Source organism: Heloderma suspectum, chromosome 1 (assembly GCF_057233095.1).
Source record: "Heloderma suspectum isolate Gila_16-S chromosome 1, 16-S_ref, whole genome shotgun sequence".
NCBI lineage: Eukaryota > Metazoa > Chordata > Lepidosauria > Squamata > Helodermatidae > Heloderma > Heloderma suspectum.
The window spans coordinates 240325444-240338552 of NC_139458.1; the positions used below are offsets into that span (position 1 = coordinate 240325444).

Genomic DNA, 13109 nt, shown 5'->3' on the forward strand with positions numbered 1-13109 from the left:
GGGTGGATGGAATTCTAAGAATTCTTACCCTGAAATATGAGGTGGATGAATGCTCCCCCCATGTTTTTTTTTTTTTACTTTTGTAAGTCTTGCCAGTGTTTTGAGAAGCAGTGGCCACAGTAGCCTGACAGTATTCCCAGGACACAGATGCCACTGGGAACTAGGCTATGACTTTTAATGGATACTTCTATGTTGTGGGGTGAAATGGGTTAGAAAATAGAAATTGTGGGGTGAAATGGGTTAGAAAATAACAGTATTTTCACAAAATGTGCAAGTATGATAATGAGGATGACATAATGTTCTGCTGCATGATTCTGATCTCAGTATTCATTAATTCAAATGATGGAATTTGCATGCATGATTTATTTAAATATTATTCAGAAATAATTGTGAACTAGCACTCCTAGCTGTATACTACTTACATGAATGTAGGTCCCACAAAAATCAAAGGAACTTAATTTCAAGCAAATGCGTTTGGGATGTAAATAAGCAATATGACCAGTTGTTCCTTGATGCCCCCTTATTGCAAGTGATGAACACCTTTTCCTGAAGTATTTTCAGAACTGGCATGAGATTACAAATTGCCTCTTGTATCAGTTTGTGCCAAACAATCAGTTCAATAGGGAATTGAATTGAATGCCATTTTTGGCAGAAAGGCAGGATATAAATTAATCAATAAATATTAATATTTCTTTGCTTGTAGAAACGTTCATTGAGTAATGTCAAGTTAATGTTGCAGGCAGGCAGGCAGCTGGCAGGAAGGCTGCCATGTGTCACGATTCCCTTGGCCCCCTCTTTCCTTAAGCACTCAAACACACACAAAATGAGAGGCTTCAGTCTCACGCCTTTAATTCATTATTCACAGGTTTATCTTTACGTAGACTACGGAGAAAATAAGGGCAACGCAAATAGCGTTGCCCTTATTTTCGCCGTAGTCTACGTAATCTTTATGTAGACTACAGCGACCAAATAAGGAACGCGAATGGCGGCTCCCTATGGGGGCCGCCATTAGCCGTACGCGCTTTTTTTTTTTTTAAGTCACCCGTGATAGGCTACGTGACGATTTACGTAGCCTATCATGGCTGACTTTGCAAATCTAGCCGTGATAGGCTATGTTAATCGTCACGTAGCCTATCACGGGGGCGTTTTTTTTTTTTACTTTTCTTGGAATGGTGGCGGCGGCAGCTGGTCGAAGGACCGGCTGCCGCCCCCGCCCCTGTCGAAGCCCTGCCGAACCGCCGCTGCGACCGGCCACCGGGAGCGACATTCGGGAAAGGTAAGTCCCATCCTGGGGGGGGGCGGGGGGCAGGGGGGCGGAGAATTTCTCCCCGAAACTACTTCAGGGGGCCGAATACATTGGCACTCAGCCCCCCGAAGTTTCTGCGAGAAATTCTCTGACACCCCTAGTCCTGACACCATGTGGCAGAAAATGCTACATTTGCAGTAGGTGTGCCTCTTCTTACCCTGGACACCTGACATTGCCCTTTACATCTCAGATGCTGCCAGGGGAAGCAAGAGGAAAAGGCAGCTGCCTCACCTGCTTTCCCTCTGCAGTCCTATCACTTGCTTTCTCTCGCACCTGCTCTGCAGCATACCAGGAGTCCTGTTCACCACAGCAGCTTCTGGAAGGGGTGCCTTGGATGAGGAGGACCACCGAAGGAGTGAGTGTAGCCACCTCTTCTCTCGCTGTTTCAACTACAGTGTTAAAAGACAATGTCTAGCACCCAGGGAAACCACCTTTTGTCAATCCCACAAGCACAACCATGTGAGTAGAATTGTGTTTTGGCCTTGCAAGTACATTTCTGATAAGTGCTAAATATAGGACCATCATGCAGGAAGATATTATAAATATAAATAAACAAACAAACATGTTTACTGGCATGTGCACTTGTGACTTCTTGCTGTGCATATTTGCCTGTGGAATGCAGTGCAGTTGCAGTGATGTTAAATTTCCCACACAAACTGAGCAGGCTGAATGTAACTATGTGAATTCTCTTTAAAAAAACCAAGGTCAGTCTAGGATTTTTTTAAAACCCTTTGTTTTTTAACCTTTGGCCTTACTGCTTGTATGGTGTGGAAGTTAAGATGTCTTTACTAACAATTCCCACATGGGTTTTGTTTGGGTGTATAAGTGAATTTGTAAAGACATTAACTCTTCCCTTAAACCAACAGATCTTTGACCTTGAATACAAGTATTTCTCCCCACAGCCAATCCCTTCATAAGTAGTGTGACTCTAATAAAGTAAGTGAAATCTATAATCAAGGGCTTCATATGTCATCACTTTCTGAAATACCCTCTCAAAGAGGCAGATTGGCATTAGTCCTTTGTCTTTCTGGAATGAGTACGATAGCAATACAGTTGAACATACATGAAATATATAGCGTGCCCTTGTTTTGCTGAGTAAGTTAATGGTGGGGAATTACATGCACATTCCAGAGGAGGAAAAGCAGGCAGGATTGAGACTTAACACTAAGATATGCTTGCCCTGGGCAGCCATGGGCTGGCAATTGATGTTTAGAACTACACTCTGTGGTGAGAGAACACTGAAGAGCAATGGGGAAAATTGCAAGTGCCCTCCATGTTTTAAACGATCTATTAAAGATTGTTTTGAAGTCTTGATCACATGAAGTGAGAAAATGGGAGATGGAGGGAAGGGGGCGGATATATGAAATAGCTCTGACTCATAAATTTTGTTCCATGGGGTTTTCTTGGCAAGAATACTGGAGTGGGTTGCCATTTCCTTCTCCAGTGGACCACATTTTGTCAGAACTCTCCACCATGACCTGTCCATCTTGAGTGGTCCTGCACGGCATAGCTTATGGCTTCACTGAGTTACGCAAGCCCCTTCGCCACAACAAGGCAGTGATCCATGAAGGGGAACTCATAAATACATGGCCTTAAAATATGAAGTATTAGAGCTGATGAAGAAAATTCCAAGTGCGTTCTCAAGATCACTTTATGTTGATTAGTTCATCCTCTTACATGGTTCAGTGCTTTGTTATAACCACATTTGGTGGTTCTGTTTGTAGATAATTTCTCTGACTGAGGAGGTGGTGTTAAAGTTGTTTTAGATAGGGTTGCACTTGCACTCTCCCTAAAGGAACAGGTTTGCAGTTTGGGGTGCTGATTTAGGTTAATGTAGTGGAAACTGTGTCTTCCAGCACTTTTTACCAGCTAAGGCTGGTGTCAGCTGCAATCCCTCTTGGACAGACATGACCTGGGGGGAGTCTTCATGACCACAGTTTCTGAAGCGTTTTGTGGTTATATCCAGGTTTTCATGAAATCACTTTGGTCTGTTAGTGGCGCACGAAGCAAAACAAAAATGGAGTATACATTACCTAAAAACCCGCTTTCTCAGGTCACATGGCACTTGAGACCGCCATACTTTGGGGTTGGGTGGGCAGAGTCCAGCGAGTAGAACTGAACATCATCAACCATGTAGGTGCTGCTCAGCCAATGAGAGAGGCTTCTTCCCTGTCTGTGTCCATGCTCCCCTGCTCAAGGAAGTGTAATGGAAGTGCTGTATTAAGCCCCTGTAGTTTACCCCACTTCTCTCCTCTCACTGGGATATTGTGAAAGGTTAAGAGTACTGTGATACTGTGAATGGTTGAAACAGGCTACAGATTGTGAATGCGTAAAGCAGGCCACTGTGATACTGTGAATGGGAAAACAGCGCTACTGCAATATTGTGAATGGGAAACAGCGCTACAGCGATATTGTGAATGGTTAAAGCAGTGCTACTGCGAAGTCTGTGTCCAAAAAGCACCCTACTACAAATGGGTAAAAAGAGGGAATGGGGGAGGGAGGGGCAGCCCCACCCCTTGACTGTCACTGCCAGGTCACAGAAATACCCCTAGGCATACTCAGGATTTAATGCAGGGGGATGGGGCACAGCAGCAGAATCACACGGGAGCCACATTTAAGGAAAACAATGCACTAAAACAACTTCGTGAAAATGCATGGTTTCCAGAGGGAAGCTGCAGGGTTGCTGCAGATTGGAGACAGCATCATCTGTCATGAACGACCCTGAAGTGCTGTCACTCTGCACTAAATTGGCTGTGTAGACTGGGCCCAGGCCAGAGTTCTCTAGGCTCTGGTAACCTGTAGATCAGATGACTGCAATGCATTGTGTTTGAGACTGCCTTTGAAGAGTTCTCAGAAACTTCAGCTAGTACCAAATGCGGCTGCCTGCTAGGCTATTAGCTACAGAAGGGGTCTTGCCCAAGACCCCTTCAAAATCTGGTGCTGGCCTACGCACATGGAAACCTATGCATGTGGGAGTAAAGCCCATTAACCTCAGTAGGACATCCAGCCTGTTCCTATATATTAGCTTCCCTCAACCTGGGTGCCCTACCAATGTTCTGGACTACAACTCGCATCATCCCTGACCATTGGTCATGCTGGCTGGTGCTGGTGGGAGTTGTAGTCCAAAGTATTTGGAGGACACCAGATTGGGAAAGGCTGCTATACATGTTTATTCAGAAGTTTACTGAGTTTGTGGGACGTACTCCCAAGTAACTGTATAATAGGACTGAAGCTTTGTTGTTTATTCGGTCAGTCGCTTCCGACTCTTCATGACTTCATGGACCAGCCCACGCCAGAGCTTCCTGTCGGCCGTCGCCACCCCCAGCTCCCCCAAGGTCGAGTCCGTCACCTCCAGAATATCATCCATCCATCTTGCCCTTGGTCAGCCCCTCTTCCTTTTGCCTTCCACTTTCCCTAGCATCAGCATCTTCTCCAGCCTGGGTATCCTGTCTTCTCATGAGGTGGCCAAAGTACTTCAGTTTTGCCTTTAATATCATGCCCTCAAGTGAGCAGTCTGGCTTTATTTCCTGAAGGATGGACTAGTCCAAGGCACTCTCAGAATTTTCCTCCAGCACCACAGTTCAAAAGCATCTATCTTCCTTCGCTCAGCCTTCCTTATGGTCCAGCTCTCGCAGCCATAGGTTACTACGGGGAATACCACTGCTTTAACTATGCGGACCTTTGTTGTCAGTGTGATGTCTCTGCTCTTCACTATTTTATCTAGATTTGTCATTGCTCTCCTCCCAAGAAGTAAATGTCTTCTGATTTCCTGGCTGCAGTCAGCGTCTGCAGTAATCTTTGCACCTAGAAAGCCAAAGTCTGTCACTGCCTCCACGTTTTCTCCCTCTATTTGCCAGTGATCAATCAAGCTGGTTGCCATGCCCTTTCTTCTTTCACCTTTGTCATGAGGTTCCTCAGCTCCTCCTCACTTTCAGCCATCAAAGTGGTATCATCTGCATATCGGAGATTGTTAATGTTTCTTCCAGCAATTTTAACTCCAGCCTTGGCTTCATCACGCCCAGCATGTCGCATGATGTAGTCTGTGTACAGGTTGAATAGGGAGGGTGAGAGTATACAACCCTGCCGTACTCCTTTCCCAATCTTAAACCACTCCGTTGTTCCGTGGTCTGTTCTTACCATTGCTACTTGGTCGTTATACAGATTCCTCAGGAGGCAGACAAGATGATTTGGTATCCCCATACCACCAGGAACTTGCCACAATTTGTGATGATCCACACAGTCAAAGGCTTTAGAATAGTCAATAAAACAGAAATAGATGTTTTTCTGAAACTCCCTGGCTTTCTCCATTATCCAGGGGATATTGGCAATTTGGTCTCTAGTTCCTCTGCCTTTTCTAAACCCAGCTTGTACATCTGGTAATTCTTGTTCCATGAATTGCTGGAGTCTACCATGGAAGATCTTGAGCAGTACCTTACTGGCATGTGAAATAAGTGCCACTGTTCGACAGTTTGAACATTCTTTGGTGCTTCCCTTTTTTGGTATGGGGATATAGGTTGATTTTTTCCAATCTGTTGGCCATTCTTGTGTTTTCCAAATTTGCTGGCATATGGCATGCATCACCTTGACAGCATCATCTTGCAAGATTTTAAACAGTTCAGCTAGGATACTGTCATCTCCTGCTGCCTTGTTATTAGCAATGCTTCTTAAGGCCCATTCAACTTCACTCTTCAGGATGTCTGGCTCTAGCTCACTGACCACACCGTCAAATCTATCCCCGATATTATTATCCTTCCTATACAGAACTTCCATATATTCTTGCCATCTTTTCTTGATCTCTTCTGCTTCTGTTAGGTCCTAGCCATCTTTGTTTTTGATCATACCCATTTTTGCCTGGAATTTACCTCCGATGTTTCTAATTTTCTGGAAGAGGTCTCTTGTCCTTCCTATTCTATTATCTTCTTCCACTTCTGCGCATTGCTTGTTTAAAAATAATTCCTTATCTCTTCTGGCTAACCTCTGGAATTTTGTATTTAATTGGGCATATCTCCCCCTTTCACTGTTGCCTTTTGCTTTCCTTCTTTCTTGGGCTGCTTCCAGTGTCTCAGCAGACAGCCATCTTGCCTTCTTGGTTTTCTTTTTCTTTGGGACATTTTTTGTTGCTGCCTCCTGAACAATGTTGCGAACTTCTGTCCATAGTTCTTCCGGGACCCTATCTACTAAATCTAGTCCCTTAAATCTATTCTTCACCTCCACTGCATATTCATTAGGAATATTAGTGAGCTCACATCTGACTGATCTGTGGGTCTTCCCTATTCTCTTTAGTCTGATTCTAAATAAGTAAATAAGTACTATCACTTATCCAGTGCTCTCAGACGTAGTGCTGTTGATTAATTCCCACTCTGTATACTAAGAGGATGGAGAAATTTCCCCCTTCTACTAATTGGAACCCAAACAGCTTCCATCATTTGTATATTTATCTATACTAAAGCTTTACTTATAGATAAATATGCAAATGATGGAAGCTGTTTGGGTTCCAATTAGTGGAAGGGGGAAATTTCTCCATCCTCTTAGTATACAGAGTGGGATATCTGATTACGTCTGAGAGCACTGGATAAGTGATAGTACTTATTTCAGATCATTTAATTTGAAATGTAACATTTTTGGATGATTCTATGCAATATGGTCCAGAATAGTTGTTATTATTAGCTTTTCATGGGTCCTGTCCATACACTCTGTTAGACAAATGGCAACGCTGAAGCAGTTAGCCACCTTAAGAATGTATCATGCAAGACAGATCTCAACTGGTGCCAGTTTTATGACCCTTATTTGTTTTTGCTTGTTTTGTGTTTTTGTTTTAAAACAGCCATTTCAGAGTATGAGTTTGCATTAGTTTCTAAAATGAGTGAAAAACAAAACAAATGTATCCCCATTCATTTCTAACACATGTCTATGTGAAACAAATTAAAAAATAGAAACAAATGGGAGGAACAAATGAAAACCCTTTTGTTTCATTTCTCCCATTCTTTTCTCATAGGACGAATTTCTAAAGCTGTTAAGAGGCATTGCATTGCTTAGCAAACTGATACATTCAGGGAACATACTGTAGTGAGGGGAGATATTGGTGTGCTCTGAAATGGATAAAAACTGCCCATGAAGCAACAGGGAACTTTGATGATGTCACCCACTTTTTAATTGCTTATAGCAGGAACGGGGAACAGGAGGGCCCCTCCAGAGGATTGCAGCTCCCATCAGCTCTAGCCAGCATAGCCAGTAGCAAAGAATAATGAAAGTTGCAGTCCAGCAACATCGGGGGGGGGGGGGGGACACACATCCCCAATTCTTGGCTTATGGATTTGGAGCCGTTTTCCAATCCGTCTGGAACTTGACAAGTCTGCTGCTGGAACACCTGAACATTTCATGCCAATTGGATGGAAATCCTCGAAGTTCTAGGCACCAGGAGACAGACTGGGTCTTCATTGCAATCAATGTAGAAACTAAACAAATGAGAAATTAAAAACATATGAAACATTAGCACATGTGTTCCACAGATTAACAACTCATTTGAACCCACAGTTTTCAGCACCAACAGAAACCTATTTCACAGCAATGCCAGCTGGCAGTAAGAAAATGTGTTGATTCTTTCTTTTTTAAATGGGAGAGGTGGAGCACCTTGGCGGTGCCAAGGAAGGTGTCCAGGGCACATTGGTGCCCATGGGCCCTGTGTTGGTTACCCTTGCATAACCATTACACCACCGTGGCTGTCCACTCCAGTGCTCTTCAGGATGGAAGAAGCAGTTTTATTGGTCAAAATAAAATGTGCCAGAGAATAATGCTCAGCCAATAGCCAGTTGCAGCTGTGGCAAAGGGGCACAGTCCCTGAGTTTCACTCCTTGTCCTGCTCTGGGCTGCCAACTGGATTTTCTAGGCCTGGTGATCAACTCCTCCCTCCCTGCTCTGGAAGCCTGACCCATTTCTGCTGATCTGAACTCTTGGAGAAAGAATGGAATAAAAATGTAATGAACCACTAAAGTGATGATGGGGAAAATGGCATGCATAAAGGGGTTAGAGCCTGACCAAGCCCCCCAAGTTCTTTCCCAATCACCCCAGTGACTGTGGCTGCCCCACAAAATTATTTGAAGCTGACATTTAGAGGTCGGTTTGCCAGGGAGGCTTTGCCACCCCCATGAGCTGCGTCCCTCCCCTGAGCCCTTCCCCCTCTAGCTCCCCCTCTAAGGTTTGGCCTGAAGCCTTAGTCAAATAGGTTAGAATTGTGGTAACTCCAGAAAAGCTGTAAGAATCATAGAATCATAGAATAGTAGGGTTGGAAGGGGCCCACAAGGCCATCGAGTCCAACTGCCTGATCAATGCAGGAATCCAAGTCAGAGCATCCCTGACAGATGGCTGTCCAGCCTCGTCTTGAAGGCCTCCAGTGTGGGAGAGCCCACCACCTCCCCAGGTAATTGGTTCCATTGTCGTATTGCTCTTACAGTCAGGAAGTTTTTCCTGATGGTCAGCCGGAATCTGGCTTCCTGTAACTTGAGCCCATTATTCCGTGTACTGCACTCTGGGATGATCAAGAAGAGATCCTGGCCTTCTTCTCTGTGACAACCTTTCAAGTACTTGAAGAGCGCTATCATATCTCCCCTCAGTCTTCTCTTCTCAAGGCTAAACATGCCCAGTTCTTTCAGTCTCTCTTCATAGGGCTTTGTTTCCAGTCCCCTGATCATCTTTGTTGCCCTCCTCTGAACCCTCTCCAGTTTGTCTGCATCCTTCTTAAAGTGTGGTGCCCAGAACTGGACACAGTACTCCAGATGAGGCCTAACCAGTGCTGAGTGGAAGGGAACTAGTAGTTCCCAGGATTTGGAAGCTATGCTTCTATGAATGCAGCCCAAAAGAGCATTTGCCTTTTTTGCAGCCACATCACATTGTTGGCTCATATTCAGCTTGTGATCGACAACAATTCCAAGATCCTTCTCGTTCGTAGTGTGGTTGAGCCACGTATCCCCCATCTTGTAACTGTGCATTTGGTTTCTTTTTCCGAGGTGCAGAACTTGGCATTTGTCCCTATTAAATGTCATTCTGTTGTTTTCTGCCCAGCGCTCCAGTCTATCCAGATCACTTTGAATTTTGTTTCTGTCTTCCAAAGTATTAGCTATCCCTCCCAATTTTGTGTCATCTGCAAATGTGATCAGCATTCCCTGCACCTCCTCCTCCAAGTCATTAATCAAAATGTTGAAGAGCACTGGGCCCAGGACCGAGCCCTGCGGTACCCCACTTGTTACCTCTCCCCAGTTTGAGAAGGTCCCATTGATAAGCACTCTTTGAGTCCGATCCTGTAGCCAACTGTGGATCCACCGGATCGTTGTTTCATCTAGCCCACTTTGAGCTAGTTTGCTCATCAGGAGATCATGGGGCACTTTGTCGAAAGCTTTGCTGAAGTCGAGGTATATGATGTCTACAGCATTCCCACGGTCTACAAGGGAGGTTACTTGATCAAAAAATGAGATCAGATATGTCTGGCTGGACTTGTTTTTGACAAATCCATGTTGGCTTTGAGTAAATCACGGCATTGTTGTCAAGGTGCTTCCAAATGGATTGCTTTATGATCTGCTCCAGAATTTTCCCAGGGATTGATGTCAGACTGACTGGTCTGTAGTTCCCAGGTTCCTCCTTTTTACCCTTTTTGAAGATAGGGACAACGTTAGCCCTCCTCCAGTCATCTGGCACTTCCCCCGTCCTCCATGATTTCTCAAAGAGAATAGACAGCGGTTCTGAGAGTTCTTCTGCCAGTTCCTTTATGACTCTAGGATGCAGTTCATCTGGCCCTGGAGATTTGAACTCATTCAAAGTAATGAGGTGTTCCTTGACTGTATGCCTGTCGATCTCAAGCTGCAGTCCTGCCCCTTCAGCCTGTACTTCGCCTTTGCCAGGGGGGTCACAGACCCTCTTTTGGGAGAAGACTGAGCCAAAGTAGGAATTGAGCACCTCTGCCTTTTCTTTGTCATCTGTTATCGTTTTGCCATCCTTATTTAATAGCTGAACCACCATTTCTTTCCTCTGCGTTTTACTATATACGAAGCTGAAGAAAGCCTTTTTGTTGTTTTTAACATCCCTTGCTAACCTCAGCTCATTCTCAGCTTTAGCCTTCCTGACGCCATCCCTGCAATTCTGTGCTATCTGCCTGTACTCTTCCTTTGTTACTTGGCCTTCTTTCCACTTCCTATATGTGTCCTTTTTTGTTTTCAGGTCATCCCTAAGCTTTTTGTGAAGCCACATTGGCTTCTTCTGTTGTCTTCCACCTTTTCTTCTTGTTGGAATTGCTTGTGATTGTGCCTTGAGAATTTCCTTTTTTAAAAGCTCCCACCCATCTTGGACTCCTTTTCTCGTTAGAGTCGCTTGCCATGGGACCTTACTGATCATTGTTCTGAGTTTATGAAAATCAGCTTTCCTAAAATCCAGGGTACGCGTTTGACTACACTCGGCTTTTGCTTCCCTTAGAACCAAGAACTCAAGTACAACATGGTCGCTTTCCCCCAGAGTTCCTGTAACTGCTACTTTATCCACTAAGTCATCTCTGTTGGTTAGGATCAAGTCAAGGATAGCCGATCCTCTAGTTCCTTCCTCTACTTTCTGTAGGAGGAAGTTATCCGCCACACAAGTCAGGAAGTTCCTGGAGGGGCCATGTTTTGCAGAATTTGTCTCCCAACAAATATCCGGGAAATTGAAGTCCCCCATTACTACTACATCATGCTTCCTTAAAACATTGGCTATTTGCTTTTCAAAAGGTTCATCCTTGTCTTCTCCTTGATTGGGTGGCCGGTAGTAGACTCCGACCACCAGGTTCCTTTTATTCTTTGCTCCATTTATTTCAACCCAGATGCTCTCGATGGGGCTACCAAGCTCATCCTCCTGTATTTCTGTGCAGAGATATGTATTTTTCACATACAGTGCAACCCCACCTCCCTTTCTGTTCCTCCTGTTCTTTTTGAACAAGTTATATCCTTCAACTGCTGTATTCCAGTCATGAGAGTCATCCCACCAAGTCTCAGTTATACCTATCAGGTCATAATTTCCCTCTTGTATTAAGAGTTCAAGTTCATTCTGTTTGTTTCCCATACTCTGGGCATTAGTATATAGACATCGAAGACCATGTGCTTCATAGTCTGGCTTTCTTCCTACATGTGTCTGAAGACTATTATTGGGCGCTATCAGAGCTGTTCTCTCCATTGCAGTGCATGCGCCTATGTCCATTGTTACCCCCAACATTACATCTCCCTTCCCCGTAGGATTCAGTTTAAAGCCCTCCTCATGAAGTTCTTCATGCTGTGGCCAAACACATTCTTCCCATCCTTTGTGAGGTGCAACCCATCCCTAGCCAACAGCCCATCTTCCAGGAAGTATAGCCCGTGGTCCCAGAATCCCAATCTCTCTCGTCGGCACCACCTTCGTAGCCAGTCATTCACCCGGAGTATTTTTCGTTCCCTTTCTATCCCTCTTCTAACTACTGGAAGGATGGATGAGAAAACTATCTGGGCCCCAAAGTTCTTGAGTTTCCTTCCCAAAGCTTCAAAGTCTGAATAAATGCATTAACAGCTGTTGGGCTTTAATGTGGGGTGGCGGCGGCGGCAGTAAGGTTATTGTTATTTGTGTATTAATGGGAGGAAGTGGTATCAGAATGACTTCTGACAACCAAATATATATATATATTTTTAACTCTTTTCCTCAGGATGGAAGAAGCAGTTTTATTGGTCATCAACTTGGCGGGGTCATGGAATTACCAAACAGCAAGGACCAAAGGGTCAAGTCAGCCAGAGCTATCCAAATCACTTACTACCTCCAAACTTACCATTCTGCAGCTCAGGATCTCATCGGTGAAAAGTGGGAGACTGAATTTTGCAAACTGATGCACAAACTGCAGCTGCGCCATGAGGATCTGCAACTCTATTCCGTAGCTTCCTTTAGCCTCTGGCGGGACTTTCACAAGACCAGCATCCTGGCTAGGGGCAAGATCTTGGTGAGCCTAATGCTCATTCTGATGGCTGCTATCCTTTCCAGCTCCATGAAGGACTGCCTTCGCAGCAAGCCCTTCCTCGGGCTCTTGGGAGTACTCACTGTCTGTATCTCCAGTGTCACCGCGGCAGGGATATTTTTCATTACTGATGGAAAATATAACTCAACTCTGCTGGGAATCCCTTTCTTCGCAATGGGTAATTATTTATCTTCATAATAATAGGATTAGTGTGGCTTCATGACAGGATTGTAAAATGTGTCCTGTGCTCCAAAGGTACAGGATTTTATTTATTTATTTACTTTCTTTTTTAAAAATCTTGTTAAATTGTTCTATCCCTTTGCCAGGGAAAAAAATCCCCAAGCATAACAAAACTGAAAGGGTGAAGTTATTGTGTTAGTAACCTGGCCAATATGAGAGAGGTGTTTTATTGATCCCATTTACAAAAATGAAGGAGAAACTGTTATTGAAAACTAGTCAGCTCAGCAGAGAAAATGGGTAGCTGCTGAACCAACTTTGATGGAGGGGAGGGGTGGGGTGTGCAGAGAGGGAAGGAGGTTGAAAAGAAAAGCTTTCCAGCATCTCCTCAGATGAATGTTTTTGCTCTGTTTACGTGGAGGGAGAATTTGGAATAAAGTCATACTGAGCTCAGTAGGATTTACTCCATTGCAATCTGATCCCGAGTTTGTTTACTCAGAAACAAATCCCAAAGAGCTTAAACTCAGTTCTTTAGGGGGGAGGGAGAGGGAGGGGAGACCGAGGGGAAAGAATTTTCTTTCTTTTTTCTTCGCTTCCTTTCCTCCTCCCTTTTCCCTTTATTTTTTTCTCTTTTTT

The 13109-nt window shown here is 44.4% G+C and overlaps 1 protein-coding gene across 1 annotated transcript in view; it reads left to right on the top strand.

Moving 5' to 3' along the window:
• PTCHD4 (patched domain containing 4) overlaps positions 1 to 13109 on the top strand; it is a 109805-nt gene that overhangs the window by 43619 nt on the left and 53077 nt on the right. The window contains exon 2 of the mRNA XM_084830290.1: positions 11994 to 12474. Coding sequence (XP_084686416.1) covers positions 11994 to 12474 — 481 coding nt within the window. The remainder of the gene's footprint in view (positions 1 to 11993; positions 12475 to 13109) is intronic.